The sequence below is a fragment of the Seriola dumerili genome, unplaced genomic scaffold (genome assembly GCF_002260705.1).
Source record: "Seriola dumerili isolate Sdu_G_001 unplaced genomic scaffold, Sdu_1.0 BDQW01000068.1, whole genome shotgun sequence".
Taxonomy (NCBI): domain Eukaryota; kingdom Metazoa; phylum Chordata; class Actinopteri; order Carangiformes; family Carangidae; genus Seriola; species Seriola dumerili.
Window position 1 is genome coordinate 9,816,690 of NW_019174323.1, and position 25,208 is coordinate 9,841,897.

Consider the following 25,208-nt stretch of genomic DNA (forward strand, 5'->3'; position numbering starts at 1 on the left):
TAATCTTTGCCTTTCGGAGATGACGAGAGGCTTTCCTAAAGCTAAAGCAAACTGGGTTCTTTTTAATGACTCCTACTCAAGCTGAGTCAACTTCTGCTGAGAGGCCCCATGTGAGGAGAACCTGCACCATGGAAAACATCACTGAACTGAACACATACTGTATAGACACACACACACACACACACACACATATACATTGGGGATGTAAAGTAATTAAAACCAACTTAAACAATGATAAAGACTCTCAAAAACATTTACTGACCCCTCTTTGTGTTGAAACGTTACTGTAATGATTAAAACCACACACATTTACTTTCATTACATTTCTAATAGTTGTTTAGCTGCTGATGTTTGGCCACTCAGTATGAATCTAAACATTTTTCCAGCTTCTCCTCCTTGTGTGTTTGCAGAGATTGACTCAGATGGCCTTTTGGATTGGGGGACCCTGGGAAACGAAGTCAGCTGACAGGACAGGGAGGTCTGTAGCAGGCTCTCTGTGGGCTATGGCTTGGCCAGACGCCCACTGCACATCCAGTGAGTGACCGCAGCCTCCGCAGCATAAACAATTCACTTCTGTACAACGGGCCAGAGGGAATCTGAGAGACCAGCCAAACAGAGTACTACGGTGTTTTCTAACTAACTGTTGCAATTAAAACAGTAAAAAAACAAGGGCAGGTAGGAATAAAACAAAGACTACAACTAAAAGCATAAAGTTTGTTTGAATAATACGTTTTCATATGCCTACATTATGCACCAGGGAATTACTCTTCCTCATGCCTGAGGCTGTACTTCCTGATTTGTTCCATTACCAAGAAAAACAATTAGCTTTTGTGTTTTGAGATATCTACATCTATTCTGTTTGATTTAGCGCTCTGATAAGTTGGCAGATAAGTACGATGTATTTGCAGTGCCTGACTAGGTTGACAAACAGAAATTAATTTAAAAAGGTAGACCTTTAAACTGGGGATTTGTTTCGAACCTGTCTGCCTGTCCGACCACTCACATTGGACTGTTGCCGTTATCTTTGATGTAACACGATGACACAGTGGTTGAGATTTTAGTGGAACACCACAGCAGAGATTATGCATAACAAATGTTTCCTGCAATGTCAGTTGTAACAAACACACTGAAGTCTTTTATTGGCACTTGCCTCCATCTGTTCACCTTGTCTGACCCTGGCTGTGCTCAGTGTGGAAAGGCTTCTTCTTTCAATTCGAGTGAAATTGTTTTTATTAGCTATCCAAAAATAACCAACAAAATCTATGAATGTCTTAGCATGCAAGTCTATCTCTACATCCATCTGTGCATCTGGACTACAAATGGTAGTCTCTTTTCAATCTTTCACAGCCACCAAGCACCGCTGCTAACTTCCTGTTTGCCCTTTGAGGAGCCAGATGAAGACAAAAAAAGTTTTAATGTTAACTATGCACGAACGATAATGTGTAAAAATGACTGAAACAAGTCCTACAATTGGTTAGCCAAGGAATGAAATAGACAAAAATAGGACTTTCAGTACACATCAACTTCATTTGTGAATAAGGGAGGGCTTTTCATTCAGAGAAGAGAAGGGATTGGACTTGAGTCTGTCCCACCATTCTTCTTGTTAAATTTGAACAAATCTGCTGAACAAGGGGGTCTTGTCAGGATCCTGGCAGCATTTCCTGTTCTGAGAGGCTTGAGTTTCTGCATCAACACTGACAGGCCACGTCTCAGCAGAGACCAGCGCAAGCATTTCATCTTATCAAATTAACTAGGCAGACATGGCCTCTCATTTCAATCTCACTGCTTCCAGGTTAAACGCGGTTGCTGGTTCACTTGGTGGGATCAGTCTCGAAACTATGCTGGGCGAATATCATCTGACATAAAGATAATTAGCTCTCGCACTACTCTCTCCCACAACTGCTAGAAAAATAGTGGGTGTACCACACTTCAGCCCCCAAAAGAGAAAAAATAAGACAGGAAGCAAAATAAAAGAGAAAATAAAAGACTTAAAAGCATTAAAAGGCCAGTGGGACGACACAAGCCACCATAGCAGCTTCAGTATGCCTTGTAAGAGAGACATGACAACTTTCCTTTTTTTTTGGTTTTTGACATAAAATCCAGCATTTCTTTTGTGCTCAGCTGAGTTTTGAAGTGGTGAGAAATATTTTGAATGTTCACCCATGTTGTCACCCATGTCATCTAAATAGCAGACACAACCCTAAATCTTAATTATTTCACCATCTCTTTCTATTTTACCTGCGCCTGGTGTGTACTTCTACCTCTCTTTTTCCTATATATCTGAGTTTAACTTACATGTTTCCTCTCGTCTATACATCATCATCCCTCTTATCTGCCCTACTTTGGAAAACAACTCAAATCCCAGCATATCAATTCATGCTCCAGGAAATGGCCAGTTTTTCACTGACGCAATATTTGCGCTTTTTAAAACTTTGATCAGTGTTGGGGAAAAAAAAAAGTCAAACGGATGGAAAGTTAAAGAAAACAAAAACAAGAAGAAATGTGGAATTATAATATTGCTTCAATCTAATGATGCAATAAAGGCTGCTGAAATGCAAGCTGGCCTTCTTGCTTGTTCAGCTTGGAGCTGCTGGTTGAGGTCTGTTTGGGACACTTCCTTTACTCTCTGAATCACAGTCATATTTTGGGATGTGGTGCAGATGTCGAAAATAGCTGCAGATGTGCTCACGAGGTTTTCTTCACCTCCAGTAAAAAGTGAATGCTACACTTACTGAGCTTTTATAGAACTGGTTCTGTCTGTCTGCCTATATATGTCTACCCATATTTCCTTTTCTTCCACGCACCTGTGCACCCACCTACGTCCATCCATCAATGACTTCATGAAGTCTTGTCTATCTCTCTGGCACATTTGTTCTCCAGATAGTGATCGCTGTGGACTACAGTTCCAGCAGGGAAAGAGGCAGTTTCTCCTGACTAATTCTGTGACTCAGAGTCACTCCCAGCTGTCTACCAATGGCATGTCCAGCAGCACACCACGCTGGGCTTTGTACAACACCAACAATAGGTCACTCCTAACCAGCTCTGTTCTCATTAAAGAGCTCACACACAAACAATCACACTCTGTACATTTAAAAATGCATTAAAAAAACAGCTACTTCTTAGTTAATTGGAACACAGTGAAAACTTAAAACTCAAAAAACACTGATTTCACACTAGCAACCAGCAAATCCCCACACTGTTTACTTGCTTTACATGATTAAGTAATGACGGGACATTAAATTAGTCTTAACTGGTTTGGCTTAATGAAAAACCATCTTCTCTCATGGTTGCAGCAAGCTTTTTGTAAACTCATAAAACTTGTTTACATCATAGTTATCACCATAACTTAGGATGGACATTAATTGTCAGTTTATTTGAATGGGATTCCAGCTCTTTGTCCCCCTAGCTAAGCAGCTGCCTCGGTCTCCTCTATAGAGGAGTCAGCACCCTTGGGCTACTTTGATTGTTATTTAGGTTTGCAAACATACTTGACATCTCAAAGCAGGTTAAGTAAAGCTAAAGATATGTAAAAAATATTCATTGTTATAAATAAGAAAAGAAACTTACATAATTCCATTTTGAAAGAAACCAATAATTGCTAGATCTAGTGAACCCAAGTCAAATGATTTAAAGCACTGAGTGTTATTCTCTGTTGTCATCCTGTGAATGACAATGACAGAACCACAACTACACATAAAGGGAAGTGATGGCAATAAGGAGAATAAGAACCAGTGACCAAACATGAAAGTGAAATGTTTGGACAACAGCGTGGTTTTGACACTGTTACAGACTCAATGTGCTTCTGCTTCAGGAGACAGGAAACCATTTGACTTTTACACAGCAAACTTCCAGGGGCAGGGGCAAGGCCTGAGTAAAGGATCAGGCATCAGTTTGATTGGTGTTTGAGCGCTATTGGCAGTCACTGCTCTGTCTCCCTGCAGCATGCATGGGTTCAGCTGTGGGGCAGGGGCTGCGTGGACATGGCTGGATTAATCCAAGCTGTGTTTTGGTGTTATTGCCATAGAAACCGGAATGAAAAAAAAAGCGAGCGTCAACTTGATGACTTCAGAATAGGGGTCCGCCTGTGTCTGATAGCAGCACTGAAAGAACTTTGGAAAGAAGTGACAAAAGTGTGGTGGGGGAAAAGTAAAAGAATATATTAAGGTTAGAGGCAAGATCAGAGTTTAAACATTAGAGGTAAATGCATGTAGTTCACTGAGTTGTAAAAATTGTTAGGTTAGAGAATTCTGAATATACATCTCTAGTTTGATTTGACTTGAGTGTCACATTTTATCACATAACATTATCAGTTTAAATTCTGGCTGCAGGTCCGACATAACTTAACACTGCTCTAACAAACCGTCTGCCCAATCTGTGTGAGTCTCAGTTCCCACTGGGCTTTTAGGTTGATTTCTGAGTCTTCATCAGATGAGCTGGCCCTCCCCCATCAGCACTTGTTTCATTTCTCTAAAATACAGGTCTGTGCATTCCTAATTGCAATGGACTGTAGGTATCTGCATCACACTGCTCTACTTGGTTAAGGTGCACAGTCATAAGTTTTTACAAGTTTCTGTCTTAGTGTGGTGCTGTGAAAACCACTAGGATGTGTTTTTTTTTTTTTATATAATGTCTCTAACAGCTGTATTGCTGCATGCAACACAAGTTGCTGAACACAGTCTGTGGAGTAAGTGACAACCTGAGTGAAATATAACATGGTTTAACTTTATGATTGACAGAGCTGGTGGGACCTGTGGGTTTTGGTTCTGTATAGTCAGAAACTAAGTAGCTGGAGGATACAAAACCTGCAGCACTCTAAGTCCTAGGACTCATTCATTCATAGACAATATAGAAGCAAAACAGGGTCAAACTGCAGAATGAAAAGGGGGTTATTTCACCGCATTATACAAATCATGGAAACAAGCTTTGGCAAGGTTTAATGGTGGAGTGGTTTCAAAATAAAATCTTTGTCAGTCTTGTGGTAAGTTGAGGCCAAGAAGGAGGTCAAGGCTGAGCTCTCACTGTGATAGTGAGGTGTTTTTCACACTGTGGGAAAGTTTTGACCTAGGATGAGCATGTCCAGTGGTTTGATCAGGATTTAAGTGTCAGCAGCGCGACCCTCTGGTTTTATCACTACCGCAGCTTGTTGTACTACTTTTGGCACATCCTCGACCAGAGCAGAGGAACCAATAGTGAAATCAGTTGCTATATGTTTGGTTGAAAGTCATAATGAACTGTAGTATAGAGTATATTCACTGTTTTGTTTTTTTTATTTACTTCTTTTGGGTTGGTTTCCTTTTTCTTTCTTTGCTGGCAGATAACATTTCCCTGTAAAATATTCTTGAGGCATGCTGCTGTAGCACAATTAATTATTAACCAAGTTTGAGCAATTATTAGTTATTAGAAGGGAGACAACATGAAAAGAAACAGTAGAATCTATGTCATACGAGGGAAAGATGAAAGAAAATGGTTAAAGCACAGGCTTAAGACACTGCAAGTAAGAAAGAGAAAAGAGTCTGTGGTCAAAGTTACAGCAAATGCTAAAACACTAGCACTAGGCTTACTGGAGTGATTCATCCTAAGATATTGAGCCACAGACTGAGGTAGTAACTTTTACAAAGGTGCAAATAATAACGGAAGAAACTGTAGAGAAGGAGTCACTTATAAAGTGTAGTTCCACTCCACTCGTTTTCAAGTTTCTCCTCTTTCATCATCCCTCTGCCAAGACAATTGAATCTTGCCTTTATTCATCTCACGCTTTATCTTTCCCAACACTTTTTTCTTTTCCCCCAGTATTTCTTTAGATCTGTGCTGTCTCAGTTATATTGAGTCTTACAGCTTGGCCCTTGGAGAAATCAGGCAGTTTTTATAGCTGAAACATGCTAATGGGCTTCAAAATCCAAGTAAGTGCAACTTTGTCTTGATTAGGATGCAATGCATGTTACTGTACTCCCCGCAGGAAAAAAAAAAAGCTGAAGGTTTAACACTGGCTTAGAGGCATGATGACATGGAGTTTGTATGTGTGTAAGAGAGAGTGTGTATGCAGCAAAGTCAGAGATGAGGGAAGTGAGAAAAGTGCAGAATGAAAATGAAGTTTGGAGGGTAATGCAGGACTGTTTGTCCACAGAAACAAAACGATATAGGTCATTTACATGTATGAGCTCAATGTCTAAATGTGGTGCACTGATATTTTATACTTTAGCCATTAACATTTTATCAACATGTTTTCAGATACTGAGGCCAACTGCTTGCTCAATTTGAATGACCATTTTAAATGCATTTTAATGTTTACTGTGATGAGAAAAACATTAAATAAGACAGAAAGCAGCTGTGGGACAACAGTCAACGACTTTCCTTCAATATGTAAAATGGTGACACAAATTGAAAGCAAAAGTTCAAAATATCACTTTAAAAGTTCCTCTTGTCAGCATTTTTATTCTTACAATCAATCAAATGACTATTTGCAAAAATAAAGAGTGTCACATTTAGTGATAAAGCCACAAAAATGATTGCCAAACTAGGCAGTTTCCCTCAGCTCTATGTAGGGTTTAAGGCTTTTATTGTTTTGGGTTTACAGCCAGCAACTTTATTGTTTTGCTTGAGTCTCACAGTTTTCAATGGCGGGCTGTTGTTTAGAGCAAAAAAGCTTGGACAAACCCGCTGTACGCTACTTGCTCAGCACCATACAGCAGACAGACGAAGTTAGCAAATAGCTAATGAAAATAGCTGTGCAGTTAGCAACTAAAGAGTCAGGAATTGGGTGGAAACCAAAACACAGCTAAATGGAGACTGACTATTGGATTTTCAGTTGCCAGGCGGGCGGAAACATGACTCCAAATGAATGCTAATGTTGTCTGTTGGATGTGTAAACGTTGCTAACACATATAAACTTAATTAGGAGAATGATATGTCAGTGTTGTGTTTACAGTTTTTTTGTGCTGCCCCCAAGTGGCCAAGAAATCAGCTAATACTGGATTAAAGATATTTTGAGAACCAAAACAAGTCTATATCCAAACAACATGAACTGTGCAGAGCAGTACTACATGAAGAAAACTTAGTTAGCTACCAATTATGCTAGGATATCTGCTTTGCCAGGAAATGATAGCAACATTGTGACTCTAGACAAGTCGTTCCAAAACACACAACTCTGTAACTCTCTCCCTGCCATTGGTTTTTCTCACAAACACACACACAGATTAAAATTCTGTCAGCCTGGGGCCATGAGGCAGAGGAGGCTCAGTGTGATTCCACCTCCTCTTCCTAATGCAGCACCCTGCCTTCATCCCTCCTTCAATCGTCCTTTCCTTGCTTCCCCAAAAGCATTTCTTGACTCCACAGGACCCCACTCACAGTCAGAGGCATCATCCTCTTGATATTCTGAGGTGTGTGAGGTGTATACGCAAGTATACATCACTCTGTGTGGGCATTTACCATCCGTATTTTTCAATAAAGATACACGGTACACTATAGTGATGAACAGATTCATGTCTCAGTAAAAGTGAAGCTTTACAAGGCTCCACAGTGTTGGCTTGATGAGAAAGAAAGCAACAGACTAGAAGCAGCTGCTGACAAATGAAAACTAACTAGCGATGCCGCCTGGGAGTCACCCACATAAAAGCTTCTCTGCTTAGTTATTATCCCACTGATAAGTGGCTGCAGGGAGAGTAAGAACTAGAGTGTGCATATGTGTGCGATTACAAGTACCTATTCCCTCATAAGGATACCTGGTGGGAAAAAAAAAAACACAATACAGGTCTGATCCAGAGCTTCTGTATCCAATAAACAAAGTAACGTTTGATGTGTTGAAAATGAACAAGAGCAAGACCCAGAGGGCGAAAAGGGCCAAACTCACACTGAGCACCCCACTGCCACAGAGCAGGAAGACCGTCTTTCTTTTCATCATTTTTATAGCCCAGTCCAGCTTCCTGAATTTCCCGCACTCCGCTCGCTCCCTCTTGGCAAGTACAGCCCATGACACACATACAAGTGAACCGGTAGACCCCATGCCAGCCCTGATGGCCTACATCTAAGCCTGCCTCTGCTGAGCTTATGGGAGGTGAAACTGACTAAACCCACTTTACTGTCACATTGTCATGCTACACTGAAAAGTGCCTCTGAAACTCAAATTTTCAGCTGGTACTGGGATACACCGATTAATAGAAATACACACATTAACATTTTTCAGGGGATGAAAAAAAAATGACAGTATCTTCTGCCATTCCATAGAGTCAATCAGTTTTTAAACTGTAGTTGTTTGTCTCTCAGCTGAATACTCCACTGATTCAAAAATGTCCATCACTGCGCCTGTCAGTCTGCCTCCATTTGTCTCACATTTTACTTTGGCAGCGATCATAGAATCAGATCATTGTTGGAGAAGACGGCTGATACTGGAGGCAAGAAAGGGAGCCATCATCATAGATCTCATTTCTTGAAACCCAGCTGCAAAGAGCGTGAAGCCAGCGCAGTGAATTCAACATGGACACGCTTCACCCAGAAACCGGTGGGATCCATAATAACATGGAAAACAAAATAAGAGAGACCATGTAGCTAGAGGCACTGATTGATGAGGAAAGGAAGATAATGCTGCAAAAAGATAGACAAACATATGCTTATTGTATATAATATACAATACTAGGTGATGTTTCTTTTATATGCTATTATTCTGAAAAATATACATGCATGTAATACAAGATACATTCAAAATACAACAATGTAAAGAAAGAAATCAACACATGATTATTTTACATTTAGTAGTCTGAAACATTAGCATGCTAATTGCGATTGGAAGCTTGACAAAGTGACCAATGGGTCAATAATTGCATCCAAAGTGCTTCAGTCATCACTTGGTTGAGCTGCTGAGTTATGTCCTCTGCTGTGCAACAATGATTCTCAAACATGTCCCATCAACGGCCCAAAGGTCATTCAAACTAAACACAGCTCCAGGTGGTTTCACTAATTTGATCCTCATCCTCTGGCAGAAGGTGTGAGAATCAGTGACATGAGACCCTGATGTGCTTCTCTGGAATGAAACCTGCATGAGTCAGGTTTGAAAAACACGAAGCATATCCAGAATACTAAACAATGCCTTTCCTTGTTATTGGCCTCCCTGAATTTTTCCCAGGTTTCCCTTTACTGTACCCCCTCCACTGACTGCCTGTGGCTGTTAGTATCTAATTCAGTGTCCTGGTGCTGCTGCATACAGATGCCAAAAGAGTACACAGAGTACACTCTGCAACTAACAGTTGCAGGTTTCTTGCCCTGCATCTCACTATCTGCTCCCAGCTCTCCCCTTCTCTAGAGACCTCCTCATTGCTCTCGTCTTCCCCCTATCCGCCCTGAAAATATTTCTCTCTTAAACTGTTCCCTTAGGTGTCAAAGCCTGATCAGTTGACAGGAAACTAATTCATGCTTCATTGCTCACTTTTGCAAACCACTTACTACTTAAAATACTGAATCATACTTTATAATGAGTCCCACCCCCTCAGTTTCAGCTGTGCGAGTCAGATGTGTCTGAGACACTTTCAGCTGAACAGTATAGCTCCCCTTGTGGACAATCAGCTCGTGTCAGCTCGTAAATGCTGAAACATAAGTGAGATACCTCTCTCCTCTACATTTTGTCAAAATCAAATCCATGTGTACTGAGATATTGCACATGGTTAGAGCTGTGACTGATAATTATGTTCAATATCGATTAATCTGGTGATTATTTATATCATAAAATAATGGAAAAATTCCAATCAATATTTCTCAAATCACTGGTTTTGTTCAACCAACACAACAGATGCAAAGATATTAAACTTATAATGACATATAACCAAGTAATGCTTGATATTTGTGCTCAAAAACCAACTCAAACTATTAATAAATTATCCAAGTGTTTGTCCCATTAATTAATCTCTGCATTTGGCTGCTTGCAACAGTGACTGTTTACTCCAAAAGAGTGTGGGAGTAAACAGACTGGGCTGTCTAGTCAGCTGGAGAACAGGAATGTTGCAGCAAGATTGCTGTCTTTCAAATTGTGGTGATTCCAGTGCAGTTTGACTGTCACCATTGTTTTCAGTTCAGGAAGCCGCTTCACCCAGTTGCCTCACCTAGAGTCAGTGAAGCTGAGGGGGTTCACAGAGTGGAGAGCTGAGATGTTACGATCCGCAGTCGTGTTTCTCCTGTCAGTACTGAGGTCCAAAGATAACTAACCTCATTCAGGCAGTAAGGTGAGGTGTAAGTCATGGCCAATCAATCTGCTGGCTAATTTCAACATTTGGGCTCAAACTCTTTGTTTATGCCAATCAGGAAGTATTAAACGTCCTTGCTCATCCCTCATGGACAAATAACCACAGGAATTTGAGGAATGCTCTGAGAACATTGTTGCTGCTATTAGAAATCATCAGTGTAAACTACTTTTATAGAGGAGAGGCAGTTAAAGTCACACACCCTCATATCCTTAATGAAACATGGTGCATTCAACTCACTCAAGTAGTTTCACTCTGAACAATCTGAGAACTCACTGCCCACAGGCAGCTTACTAGTTTGATAAGGCTGTCTATTTCAGTGTTCTACCCAACCCACCCCTGGGGGCATTTTTAATAATGATTATTAGATGCAGGTGAACAGAATCTTAAGACAACATGTGAAACAATGTGTCCTAACAGAAGAATCTACACCAGAACATGTAGATGCCTTTTATTTCTGTGGTGGTAGGCTTTCCCAAAACATCAGATTTTGGCTTCTGGCAACATGCAAATAACTCGAATGCATCCCCATTCAAAAAGGCAACAGATGTCATGTTAACTGGATGTACGGAAATGTAGTTTCTATTACTATTGAAAAGTAATAGTAGTAAAGCAGTCCGACTTCATACGGATGCATTGTCAGCAGTGACACTGGAGCAGCCGTGTCTCATGTTATTGACACAAAGTTCAAAAATCCTCCTCTTACCTTTGTGCTTCTCCATTCGCTCGCTCGGACACTCGCGGTTTCACCTTCTTGTCCTTCGTTTTCCTTCGCGCATAAAATCAAACAATCTACCCCCAATCTAAAAAAAAAAAAAAAAAAAAAAAAAAAAAAAAAAAAAAAAAAAAAAAAAAAAAAAAAAAAAAAAAAAAAAAAAAAAAAAAAAAAAAAAAAAAAGTTTTCTGACAAGTTTCTTAGTGATGGGGCAGCAACTTCAGCGGAATGCAGCCCCGACGCTCCCGTTCTCAACAATACACTGAGCGACTGGGGCCGGACAGCCCACGGTTTTGACGGAACAACAGCGCTCTCCTCTTCTTCCTCATCTGCTTTGCCGCACCTCCTCCTCCCTGGTATGCAGCATCCAGACTTCCAGATCGGTTGCTCTTTCCGAGAGCGGGGACCTCCAGAGACAAACTGAGGAGGGGGTTTGACTCTTTATAACTAAAGAAGAAGTTGTCACTGAGAGGATGGTCGCATGCATGGGCTTCTGTTGGAAACTGTGTTTATTACCATAAGACTACAGTCTCGGAGACATAATGCATGCATTTCTGAGGCTCAGAATTGGTTTGTTTCCTTCTATAAATTCATAGTTTTAAAGTTTTAAAATAAATGCACAAGAGCTTTGAATGATAAGACAAAAAAATTCAGAGGGAGAACAGAAGAAATGGTGTCTTAGGACAAAAGACTATGGATATTATTATCCATAAACGAACAGTGGTTGTCTGTACTGCACTTAAACAGCCATTGCTTTCTCTCTGGCAACAGAAAAGTGAAGTTCCCTGCCTAAACAACCGCGCACCCCCGTGGGAGCACCGTGACCGGGTGGAGGTATGAGAGGAATGTCAAACGAAGTTAACACAACACACTCCCGAATATGATTAAAAAACATTAAGTGTTTCGTATTTAACCTTTTCTTTATCTTGTCATCAAACGAGCAGTCGTTTCTTTTCAAGCTGCAGCTCAGACAAGAAGGACGATGATGAGGTTGAGTGGAAGAAGTAGTAAAAGAGCCACAGACCAGATCTACCACTTGATCGCTGTTCTGCACCAAGTCACGCCCAAAGATAAACAGAGCAAAGTTAGGCAATATGGCAGGTGGTGGTCCTGTGATGTCATCTGGTGCTGTGGCAGAGGGGAGGCTGAGTGGGGTTCGCACAGAGGTGGACACAAACACCTTCTGATGGGATTTTCTATCTGGGGCAGGGTCCTCCTGATGACACTGTTGGGACACAGCTGACCAAGTTATGTTGGATTCTGCTCAGTGAAATACACAGATAAGACTTACATTACTTAATAATTAGACTTAATGATTATTATTAAAGTTATTAGCTTTCATCATTACTTTTATCAGTAGGAGTATTACAGTTGCCATGACATTACTATTGCTGTTACTGCCGCTACTATCACTTCTATTAATATTGCTATCATTGCATGTTCTTGTTCTTGGTCGAGGCAGGTGGCCGCCCACCCTGAGGCCGGTTCTGCTCGAGGTTTCTGTCTCTTAAGAGGAAGTTTTTTTCCTTGCTATCGTCGCCTAGTGCTTGCTCTTGGTGGGAATTGTTGGTTCTCTGTAAATAATATTATAAAGAGAAGTTCTAGAGCTGCTGTATTAGGAAAGTGCATTGAGATAACTTCTGTTGTGAATTGGCGCTATACAAATAAAATTGACGACTTCCTCCATTAGAAAATACTATTGGCTGCCAGCAATGGCATCAGTACTACTTCATACAGTCTTATCTGATCTTGCTTGAACATTGTTTCAAATATGACATATGACATATGACTTGGACCAAAGATCACACAAAGCATACAGGGGAAATTACATGGCAGCATGCCAGTTGTATCTCAGGTGTCCCTTACGTTTCTTAAGCTTCTTTGATTCCTTGTGAATGTGTTTGATTGATTACAACATACCTGGCTGTCAGCGATTGTTACAGTAAGGAAACCGTTTCTAGCCATGAAAAATGATCAGGGTTCAGCTTTTTTCAACTCAGCCTTTTATGTATTCTTCCATGCCATGTTTATTATAGTCAGGGTCACAGCTCACTCATCGCAGGCAAACCCAGAGAAGACGGGCAGTTACACCCAGAGAGTAGGTATGTTTCTGGACTGTGGGAGGGAGTGGAGGTTGTGGAGGAGGCGCACAAACAAGGGAAGAACATCCAAACCTTTGAACACGTATGAAATATTCAAAATTCAAATGTGCTCACTGAATATTGTTTGTGGCCTCATGTTTGATTACGGATTATCATAAATCAGACATCATGTCTTGTAGCCCTCCCCTTTGAGCCAAGAGTGAAAAGTCTCAAAACTTATCAAGCACACTTTGTTGTGGTCTCTTTGTTAGATAGAAGTCTCTTTACCCTGTGTTATATTGCACATCAGTGCTATGCGATGCAATGATAGCCTATAGGTGAACGCATACCTGTAAGGTAGGAACCTACAGTGTTGTGGGTCAACTAGAACTTACAGTGATTTGTGTGTTGTGCTGATTTTTCTCATTGTCGTGACTCAAGAAAAAGTGTTTGTAATGGGAAGTTTTATTAGTGTACAGTCTAGGTTTATGTCCTTCTCTCTGGACTTTATTTTCCAATAATAACATTATAAAGTGTCTACTGTAAAACTTGCCAAAACAATGTAATGCAATAATACAAGACTTTCTCTACTCAATATGTGCAACAAGCCATACCATGCACCTTTGTGCTTTATGTGTAGGTCTAATAATAATAATGATACAAATCGCTTCCAAATGAAAGAAACACCTACAACATCAGAAACCTGACAAGATCAGAAAAGACACAGTTTATGCAAAGGAGAAATACCGACAAGACGGGTGAATATTGTAATTCAGAACCAAGATGAAAGAAGAGGAGACAAGAGAGGTGGAAGAATCACTAAAATGTTGGCATACCAAGGTGGAGCTTTGAGATGCTACTGACAAGAATCAGCTGAGTTTGCACATCTCTCACTCGGGCTATTTCAAATCCTGGGAGCGACCACAGCAAACACTCGACCTCTATTTGATAAATGTTGAGACCTTTAATCTGAAGTCTGAATGCAGCCCCGCAGCTTTATGGGGCTCAACACTTCAGCAATATTCAAGGGACCTGACCAAAAGCACCAGCAGGCTTCTTAAGATCCATTTGGGATTTTAATTTTTTTCGCCAGTGAAGCCAATAATGTGAGTTTGCTTTGGTTTCTTCGTAAGAGGTCTCAAAGGTGCATTTTGAATTATCCATAAAGTCCTTGGAGCTGCATTTGTGATTTGGTAGACTGACATAGCATGAAGTTTCAGCTTACAGAATCAAAGTCAATGCACTTGTCAGTTAGGATTAATTTACAGTCAAAATACTGCGGGATAAGCTGGTAAGAGCAACAATAGAGCACCGGTCAGCGGGGAGTTTGTTGAATGTACTCATGGTTTCAAAGTATGTGTGTTTGTGAGAGGAATGGTAATTTACTGCTTGGACTGTGAGGGATTTTGTGTGAGTTGAGTGAGCAAAAGAAAGCAATCACTTGTAAATGGTTCGACCAACAGCGGACAACTGGCTAGAAATATTATTAAAGCGATTCATGAGATGGAAAGACTAACTTTTTTTTTTGCTAAAATGGAGAAATTATTTATATATTGCAAAGTGTTCAAAATGGAACATGTATGTGCTGGGATGGATGTGTTTGCTGGTGGTTGGCATCTGCACATTTGCAGCTTCAAATCCCATTTGACTTCCTTCTGCTGTTTTTTTTCTTTTTACGACTTAAAGTGATGGATTATCCAAGACCACTATGACCCATACTTATATAACATTTGTAATATGGATACTGTAATTTATCATGTAATATAATATTTATGTATAATATCTATGTTAATATGCTGGCAATTTTCTTTTTACATTTTATTATTGTAATAATTTTGCTGTTTTGTACCACTGTTCTTGGAGAAAAAAAGAAAAAAGGAAATGTGCTTAAGTTACTCTCAGAGATAGTGTATTATTTCATTACTGTTCATATTTCTGCAAACAATTCAAATAGGTGGTGAACATAAGTGTTTCCAAAACAAATACTGATACAACATTTATTTAATACGGTCGGACAGGTGTTTGTCTGCCCTGTGGTTTTAGGAAAGAAGGGTAAATGTGGGATTATGATGGCATTTGTATTTCCTGACTAAATACATAAAACCTGTTATTTCCTCGCAGAGGCTTCTGGTGTCTTATAGTAACTGTTGAGTGAAAGTCAATGGGAATGTGTTTTTGTTTTTTGACAATGAAAAATAATTACTTAATTTAAAGCTAATTTAAAGTGGCTTTTTACTGTCTTCATCAGTGGATGGATTTGTCCTCACATGACCTAACTGTGCTCCAGAAAAAGCTAATAAGTGAACCTTGAATCGAGTTTTTCCAAGGTCTTGTTTCTAAGGCCAAGAATGCACTTCCTTTTCTCAATATTTTATTATTGTTGTTATGCATGAATTCAAAAGAAAATTTGCACTTGAGCAAATCTTTTCACCTCCTTTCAGAGCAAATACAATGTATTGTGCTTATTTAGTTCTTGGCCTTGAACCTGTGTCTATTAGTCTGAATGTGTGTGCAGACTTGGCCTCACCTCAAACAGGTCAGTTAAAAGTCAACAGATGATGTCATTTTTTTTTCTACACTCATCATCATATAGCCTTGAGTGAATGGTGGAAGTGTGAATGTGAGTCAGGCATGATGGCTCAGCATGAATTGAAAACAAGGGTGGTCTCGCCTCCACTCTGCCCACAGCAAAAAGAACTGTCTTGTTAATCCAGCAGGGGAATTCCTATTGTGCAGCAGACCTTTGGAAGCCCCTGGCAGTATGGGAGGTTTTCAGGTCTTGAAAATTCTGATTTGGATAATTTAGGGTTCCCCATGCTTGTCCATGTGTGTGAGGTATTTGTATGTAGGTGTGGAACAAAGCTACTAAAAGTTTACAATGGGGTCAGGCAGACACTTGAACTTTAATAGAGTGCATTTTTGAGTCAAAAGTGAAAACGTAGACTGGGCTTTGCTCCTCTTTTCTGCTGCTGATTGGAGCACAAAGACCATTCCTCAGCTGTGACTCAGAGGACAAAGGTCACTGACTCAACTCCAAATTAGCACTGGACCCTCTTTGATTCAGGGGCCTCTCCAATGTTTGCACACATATATACAGACACATAATGCACCACCAATCCCCTGAATAGAGACCCCCCATTTATTTAGGTATTTTCAACTAATCTAGTCTAAACCATGTGCCTCCTCTTACTGTTGCGTCTGGGAATTTCCAAAGAAAGTTGAATCCACTGACTCTGCTGTACCTCCCTGTTGTTTTAAGAACATTTAGACCAAGAATGCAGAGGGCACTGCCTTCAGACACTCTACACCTTGTAAAGATGGTGCTTATTTCCCTGCACCACCGAGGTGCGTGCACCTGACTAAACGCCAACAGGCTCTCCCGTGGCTTAAGTAGAGGAGTGTTAAGTCATGGCGCAATAATATTGTTTTTGGTTGGTGTGTGATCAGGTTCACAGTAACTTCTATGAAAAATAAACAGCGGCTCTTTAGATTTCAAAATGTGTGACTCGTGAAGACTGAGAAAATGTGGAGGTGATACTTTTGCGACAGCTTTAAATCTTGCCTGACGGGTAGATTTTGTTCAGGGAACACGGAGAGGGATTTTTGGTAGTCTGACCTCCCACAGTGATGACTTAAAGAAGACCCAGCAGAGGACAGGTATTTGAATGAATCACACAATGTACTATATTTTTTGTTTTATGCTTTCAAAATCATTATTTAACCCACCAAAAATCAGGATATACACACAACTCATCTACCATCAAAAGACAATTGTCTCTCTGCTATATAAAATCATCATGACTTGGATTTATAATATCTTCAGATGAAGTTTCTGAAGCTGATCCATTGACTGACTCAGTTCTAGTAGAGGTTTTGGCCACACAGAACAGTATTTACCGTCCGACTTCCATTGAGCTGCTTCAGTTTCAGGATGCTGGTATTGTGCATGCTGGTTCACTGTCACCCTGTCATGTCTTACTGGGAGACTTGAATAGAAGAGAGCCATTGTTAATGTTATTAGTAACACATGTCCAATAATGACAAGTCAAAATCTCTGCTGTGCCTAGTATCTACTGTGTTGTTGTTAGCATTTGTAATCTGACAATCACTTTTAAGTTCATTCTGCTACTAACATCATAACAAATTGATTTTACTGAGTTAGTAGGTTCATATCGTTATGAAACCTCCACAGTCAGAACAGAAACTCATGCTCTTCACTTCCAGCCCTAAGTCTGTATCCTATTGTCTTACATTTGTTCACCCATGCCTTAATGTGGCTGTGCAACATTGCCACCTGCAGGTGTAGATGTAAAAGTGTGGACAGCTTCAGATAAATGAATCTGTTAAACAGACACCAACCAAAAAATGATACATAAAGAATTATAAAGTTAAATTCTTGCACAATGGAAAGTTCATTTTGTCATTTTGTACCCACTGTCCTCCTGAGCTTCTTCAGTTTTCAGAAAAAGCGTCTACAAAAATGTAGACTCTCACTGAATTTGCCACCATGGCAACCTGCACACTGCTGTCGCTTTTTGGGGGTGATTTCAGCAACATGTTTTACACAGTGAGCATGGAATTGTTTCAGAGCTTCAGAACAAACCAGCTCAGCTTGGGATGCTGGGCTCCATCTACTATTGAACCCCTTTATCTCACATTCAATGGCAGATGTATCATCACCATCTGTATTATAGACACAAACAGAAACACATCTCAGAGACATTCTCTTTGCCCTGCTGTATCATACAGCTGAATACTCCACCAAAGCCCCAATTGATTCCTCTGCTTGGAAGCTGGCACCATCTCAAACAAAGGTAAGTGTTCTCCCAGAGAGATGTACTGCATCTGATGTTAGAGCACAGTCACAATTGAGCCTCCTCAAAAACACGAATGATGAGAGACTTTATTAAAAAGCGCCTGTCACCTCTTGACCTTGCCACTGAATTTTTTCCCCCAATAATTAGTATAAGTTATTTAAATTTCCTGACATGAACCAGGACCTCAAGTATGATGAGAACATCCTCGACCTAGCAGCATATGCACTTCAATTGCAGATGCAAAAGTTCAGCCTCTCTGCATTGGTGAAGTTCAGCAGGGCAATTGTAGCTCTGAAATCGCATCCTTCAACCCAAGCTGAATTAATCATAGAGCATCATTGACTATTTTGTGATAGTGTTGTTGACAGCTTTTTACCACCCTCACTGCCACATTGGCCTTTAAGTGTTCAATTATGTGCCATCAAGGGTAAAAGTACAAAATGTATGAATATAACATAGATGTAAATTTTGAGTTCAGCTAACCCATCATCTTACTTCACTTTGCTTGTTTTTGACCCTTGACAGAGAACAAGAGTCTCAGTGTTTTAAACCACAGAGCCCATGTGCAGCAGAAATACTGTAGATTTGTAATATAGGAGATCTAATATTTACAAATATATATATATCACATTATCATCATTAAAAAAAAGTTTGTAAATATTAATTATATATATATTTATATATATAAATATATATATATGTGTGTGTGTTGTGTGTAAATATACAGTATATATATTATATATATATATATTATATATATATTATATATTATATGATATATACATATATGTTTGTGTGTGTGTGTGTGTGTGTGTAAATTATATAAACAACACACACACACACACATATATATATATATATATATAAACTAGGATAACAATGTTGTTTTGAATAAGTGTTGGTAATCCTTGACCTGAAAGTTTTTAAATGCCGCATAGGATAGCACCGTAGCTTTTTTTTTACACTGTACCTTTAAACAGAACCAGTTATCAGCGTTCCAGTGCGCGTGCGCAGGCTGTGTTTAGTTTTCTCCAACCTGAGGAGCTGTCTAGTGTCGCTGCGCTAGGAAATCCATCGCTTCCAGTTCTTGTCATGTTTTGAGAGCAACACCGCGGCTTGTTTTTTTCACTGGAACACACGGAGACACTACCACACACTTCTGTCAACGAAGACTACGTTTGAAGGTGCTTCATTCGCTGTGGGAAAAGACCAGTAGATTCAACAAGAGTTCAAAGTGGTTGCTCAATGCCCCCCTAGTCGGCAGGAATAGCCTTCAAGCTCCCACATCTCACCACATCCATGTTGACTGCGGCAGCCTTCGCACTGGGACCAGGGCTACAAACACCACAACCCCTTTGTTCTTCCGTGGACAAGATCCGGCTAAATTGTAGCGGTTTGTGGACGGACCATCAGTATGTTACAGTGTACATCCCTGTTTCAGTCTGAGGGATTGTTTACGCGTTAAAATGGCTGCTGAAATGGCATTTGGAAGAGAATGGTCTTGAATCAATGCAGTAACGTTACATTACCTACCAGATGCCAAACTACAAATAAGCCAACGCTACATAGACAAACAAATGATGAATTGGGTAAGTCCTAGTGTTCACAGTTAGCTTCTTTATTAGCTTTAATAGATGGTTCGCCGCTTTTTTGGTAGGTTCTTCCAACAAGAGGTAGGGTGAAGGGAATTCCTCCCACTCTAAATCTATGCATGCGGTTAACCAAGCAGCGTTTGAAGACACTTAGCTAACATTGCATTTTCTTAGCCATTCTCTCCAAAGATTTGTAAGCAGGCTTAGCTGAGCCTTCATTTGAGTATGCATAACACTCAACGAATATGCAGGACTTCTTTGTTATAATTGAAACAGCCTGAGTAGCCGAGGCTTTCTCCCAAAGCAGACCTAAAGGCCCCGGTCTTTTACTCGGCTCGGTCGACCTGGGGGGAAAAATGGATCCTGGGGGGAAATGTAAGACTAAACTCTTTCTTTTTGGACCCAAAGTAGCCACCCACTGCGACCTGCGGGGTATCAACAGATACTTGGTGGTCTATGTTTTGTTTTACTTTGTACTGTTCACTCACGCCTCACCGGCGAAACCGTGTGACAAGAATTGCCTCTCTGGAAAATGTGTAAACGGATCCTGCATCTGTGACCGAGGATGGGTTGGAGACCAGTGCCAGCACTGCCAAGGGAGGTTCAAGTAAGTGGCCGTGCACTTAATCTTTAGCTCCACTTTTTAATCTGCTGCCAATAGCGGAGTAGGCTACTTACAGTGTCATTGTTTGCAGACTTCTCATGAAAAAAAATTCAAAATAGAATTGGCCTGAGCCGCCCAAAGTAGGTTAGGATCAAATCTGATCCAGTAGTTGCTGTTTCACATCAATGGCACTCATCACATAGACCTGTGTGCACCCATCTTTATAGGAGGTGGGTTGCACTTTTAATGAAGAAAATGGCTTGTATGACAATAACAAAACTCTTTTAAACATATCGATTTTAATGAAACTAAATCATATTTTTGGATCAGTTAGCAGCCTCAGCAGATCTGTTGAGCCCAGTACTCAGAAGATACAGGACTCATTTCCATGGATTTGTTATATGTGACCAAATTTTCCATGGATTGAAAACCAGCATAAGAAAAGGCTTTTGGAAGTGGGAACACAAATTTGATATTTTCAGTAGCATGTTAATCTTAAAGCTGCAAATAGGGATTATTTTCTTTATTGATAAACCTGCGCAATTAATACATTAACTGTGTGTTCAATAAAATGTGAGAAAAAGTGCATCACTGTTTCTCAAAACTTCATGTAGCTATTTATTTTGTCTGATGAAAAAGTCCAAAACTCAAAAGAGATTCAGTTTAGGATTGCTGAGGGAAAAGACCAGCGGCAAATCCTCACAATTAAGAAGCTGGTACAAGGTAATGTTTTACATTTTTACTTGTAAATTGACTTAAACAATTAATCCATTATCAGAGTAGTTGCGGATAAAGTTTCAGTCACTCGTGTAATTGATCATTCAACTAATTGTTTGGTAAAATTTCTCACTTTGCCTGTAGCCTCCCTCAGTCCTTCTGTTACTTAATGTCTGTTCACTGCAGATACAGTATAAACAAGTGTTAACCACACGCCTGATGCTTATTTTCTCTGATATCATGTTTGATTTAATTTAATTTCACACAAGAAGGGAAAGTGATTTACACTATATGTCAGTGAGATCGGTAAATGAATGAGAGCCACTACCTTGTGCAGTCCATGTGAGCATTGTCCAGACAACCAATACCCTATGTACTTTCATATTGACTTAGAGCCTGATGCGTTTACATTGATTCCAAATAAATAAATTCCTTTTGCTTCTGTGAGACAAAGGAGCCCTCACTGGCACCGAGCAAACATCTGCAATCAAATGATTTTGCATGTGATCGGAGGCCTATGTGGAAATAGAGTTAAAGGCTGTTGTTTCCAAGTTGGTAGAATATGTCTGTTGATCAGCACAGGTGGATGGATATGGACAACCCCCAAAAGAGGCAAGAAACTAAAGGCTGAATGCAAATCACGTAGTCTGTACTAAGCAGGGGAAAAAAACGGCAAGTGACCAAAGAATAAATGTTCAAACTTCTACGTAATAATAATAATAATAATATTCACCTTGATTGTAACTCTTGACAGGAGCATCTAATGGCCTTTCAGTACACCTGAGGTGTACTTTGTGGTACAGAAGTGCCTTGATCACAGTAATTACTTTGCTCCTGATGTGTCTGAGGTTTTGTATAGGTTGTCATCAGACATGTTGTCGGGGAATAACTTCCTATCACCTAGAGACAAACTGCTGAAATGTGAGACTTTAACTCTTAGTGTCTCTGTAATCAGTGGAATAGAAACATGCACCCAGGTTAATACATGATCAATTACACTTTGCTGCCCCCACCATAACAAGTTGTGGCTTCCCTCATAACATCATCACAGATTAATTTTGTATCTGATTTTAAATATAGGAAGAAGAGGAACATAAAAGTGACATAGGTGGCAGGGAAACGCACACGCACACTCTTGACACGTCTTGCACAGGATATTATTTCCCTGGGAAGTCCAAAGTGCAGCATGAAAAATTCATCATTTGACCTCACCACTGGTTGCATTTGCTGGGTGTTTATATCATAATTGTTCACGTCGAATAAGCAGTAAAACACAAATCAAACTGTAATAACTGTAACTAGACATTACATAAAGAATATCAATCTGTACATACACTATATCCAATGTAATACATGCTTTTGTAATGTGAGTAGTCATCACAATGAATACCACTGCATCTTTATGAGACGAGACAACCCATCTGTAGTCCATTATCATGTCAAAACCTCTGAATTGAAAGTAAACTTATATCATGTTATTCATCTCAAACAACTGTCGAGGACATAAAAGGGAATACCACTCAGCTCCTGTGTTACTCAGACCACCCATTAGAACCCAGTATGTGTGAAAGCTTCCAAAATTAGAAAAAAACTAAACAAAAGTGTGCAGTCTGTCTGATGTCATAAAAAATAAGGCCTGAACGTTATCAGCTGTCAGATACTCACTGTGTGGATTCATGGATTATTTCTCTCAACTTTGACATCCAAATTAGTTTTTAATCAAAGTACAATCTGTCACAAACCAGAAAATGCATCACTGTGTCAAGAAAGTGTCTTTAAGTAATCTGTCTCCTCATCATTTCCAATTGATTCAGAGCGTGATCACACAGTTCCGTGGGTGGGATGCGTACAACTCTAAATTTCCTGTGATATGGGACAGTGATGAATCTCAATTTAAAAGTCATCTATCTTTGTTACACACACCGCTGCGGTCTTTCGTGTGGAGAATGCTTTACTGAAAATAGTTTCCGGTGTCACAATGAGGATATGGGCAGAAAAGAGGCAGGGGGAAACCTTTTCAGGAGACAGCTGATTGAATCTTTTGGTTGGCTTGGACTGACCTTGGGCTGGCTGCCAGCTTTTTGTCTTCTTATCTTAAATTCTGGTAATTGAATTTAGTAAGTGACACTATAGTTGGACACCTGAGTCGTAAGAGATTTTGTACTAGGACAAGAGATCAGCCTTTATGCTGCCATTAAAGTAAGAGATTTTTATCAGTTATTGTCAGAGTGGGTAGATCTTTGTTTAAGCATCTAAAAATGTTATTCCTCAAAATTTTATGATACTTTTCAGTCTGGAAATTTCCAGGTTAGGTTGATCTACAACTATAACATTTTTCATAGTTTGCTGTCTATCATGTGTGTCAGCCCTGTGATAGACTGGTGACCTGTTGAGGCCTTTACCCCACCTCTCGACCAATGTGAGCTGTGATAGGGATAGGCAGCCCTCCCAAACCCTGCGCTGGATTTAAATAATAGATGGATAGATATTTCTCCCAAGAGCAGTTTTATACTATTATCTGCGTTATGTAGGGTGTCTGCTCTACCAGAGAGGATTCACTGTCTCTCGGGCTCTAGAAAGCAATGCAACAAATGGGATAATTACCCGTGGTTATGGATCTTTTCCAGTGTTATGGTTTTATCTTGGAATGCTTCTTTCCTAGCTGCAAACAAATTTCATCCGCAAGTTGACCTTGTGTTGAAAGCAGTCTGACCACACTGTGATAAATAAGTTGGTGAAACACTGGACGAAGATAAAATTCAACATTTTTGCCATTAATTATTAATCTTACATGCACACGTACCAGTTCATGAATGTCCAGACGAAGGATTGTTGGATTTAATTTTGTTTTGTTTAATACGTATTTTAGTTTCTTGACTTAAAATTGTCCACCTGAGGTAATAATGTGTTGCTGTGCTGACTGTTTTTTTTTTTTCAGGCTGATGGAGCCCTCAGGATACCTCACTGATGGTCCAATCAACTACAAGTACAAAACAAAGTGCACCTGGCTCATTGAGGGCTAGTAAGTACTTTTTGTATATTAGTGTGATCGACTGAAGCTGAGCATGCAGAGCCAAATTTAATTATGCAACGTAAACACATTGATGTCATTAAATTAAGCAGATCAGCATCTGTTTTTTTTTTCCCTTTATCTTCAACAACATTTTAAGTTTAATATACAAACATATGGGGCATGGAACATGAGGTCTCGCTTGGCATCAACAAACTTCAGAGAGGGAGACAGGGTCAGTTCAATGTGCAGGGATTTCAGCATTAATGCCCAATTTAAGAGACTGAGAGAGGGGGAGAGAGAGAGAAAGAGAAAAAAAACTCAGTATCTGTTTCCTGTGAATAACAGTCCTTTTTCCTCCAGTATTTTCCCTCTTGTCTTTCTTTAGACAAAGGATTAAGTCATCTTTTCCATGGAGCAAATATAATTGACAATTCCTGTAAAAAATATACAGTAGGGGGATTTCTGCTGACAGCTTTTTTTTTTTACATGAAACTAAGAAAATCAACTTTACATAAGCCTTCAGAAGTAACTCCAAGATAAAGGGAGATACATGACACATCAATGTTAAAAGCCCAGGATCCCAAACATTAAACATTCCACATTTTCCCAAAAAGGTTTAATATGTGGCCACAACCAAAGTATCTGGGCATGGTCCACACTGATCCACACTTACTCCAGCAAGGGTGCAGGGTCCCAGTTAACTTGGATTTCAGCTTTCGTGTTATAAAGAACTGAATCAAGCTCTTCCAACAAAAATCTCTCCAGGTCAGTGAAGTAGTGGTGGAACATGGATGTAAACACACCTCCTCAGGTATTTCCACCCTGGCGTCTTTTTCCCAACTGCTGTCTTAACATAGTCAATTGAGTTTTTGTTTTTTTAGGTGAAAGCATTGGAATGTTTGCCTATAAGCTCTTTGATACTCTCACCCTTATTATCATCTATGAAAATCTAAATTATTTTTGAGAACATTTCGGGGTTGGTGCCTCTGATCTTCTTCAGAAAAAATAGTAGACCTTTTAAAGATCCTGTCTAATTGGCATCAGTTCCGGAAGCTATCAAGTTCTCTGTTTGATATGATTCTACAGGGGGCAGTAATGTCATGCTGCCAGTCTCTGTGATCTTACAGTTCTGATAGGAAGTGTGGATTGTAGGCTGGCCAGCATAGATCAGCATCTCGGCTGAAGGATGTACGCTTTTGTTACTTGCACAATGTCATGTAGAGCGGCGTCTGACATTTTGAAGGTTCAGAAGGTTCATCTGATGAGCTGGAGTTACATTTTAATTAGCAATCTTTCAGAGAGAGGAAGAATCCCTGGACCCATTGATGCGTTTAATTGTCAATTCATTGAAAAATAAAAGTTGCCTGTGGTCACGCAGAGCTATTAATGATACTTGAGTATGTTAATGAATATAAATAAGGTGATTTATTAGGTTTTTGTTTG

General features: G+C 39.8%; 2 protein-coding genes across 3 annotated transcripts in view; one reads left to right on the forward strand and one right to left on the reverse strand.

Moving 5' to 3' along the window:
* Nucleotides 1-11,014, reverse strand: part of afap1l2 (actin filament associated protein 1 like 2) — a 36,852-nt gene extending 25,838 nt beyond the window's left edge. For both annotated transcript variants that reach the window (XM_022743138.1, XM_022743137.1), the window contains exon 1: nt 10,933-11,014. In XM_022743138.1, coding sequence (XP_022598859.1) covers nt 10,933-10,948 — 16 coding nt within the window. In that variant the 5' untranslated portion in view covers nt 10,949-11,014. The remainder of the gene's footprint in view (nt 1-10,932) is intronic.
* Nucleotides 11,015-19,412: 8,398 nt separating this feature from the next.
* atrnl1 (attractin like 1) overlaps nt 19,413-25,208 on the forward strand; it is a 58,626-nt gene continuing 52,830 nt past the window's right edge. Inside the window, exons 1-2 of the mRNA XM_022743040.1 lie at nt 19,413-20,038; nt 23,691-23,774. Of these exons, the coding sequence (XP_022598761.1) occupies nt 19,788-20,038; nt 23,691-23,774 (335 nt within the window). The 5' untranslated portion in view covers nt 19,413-19,787. The remainder of the gene's footprint in view (nt 20,039-23,690; nt 23,775-25,208) is intronic.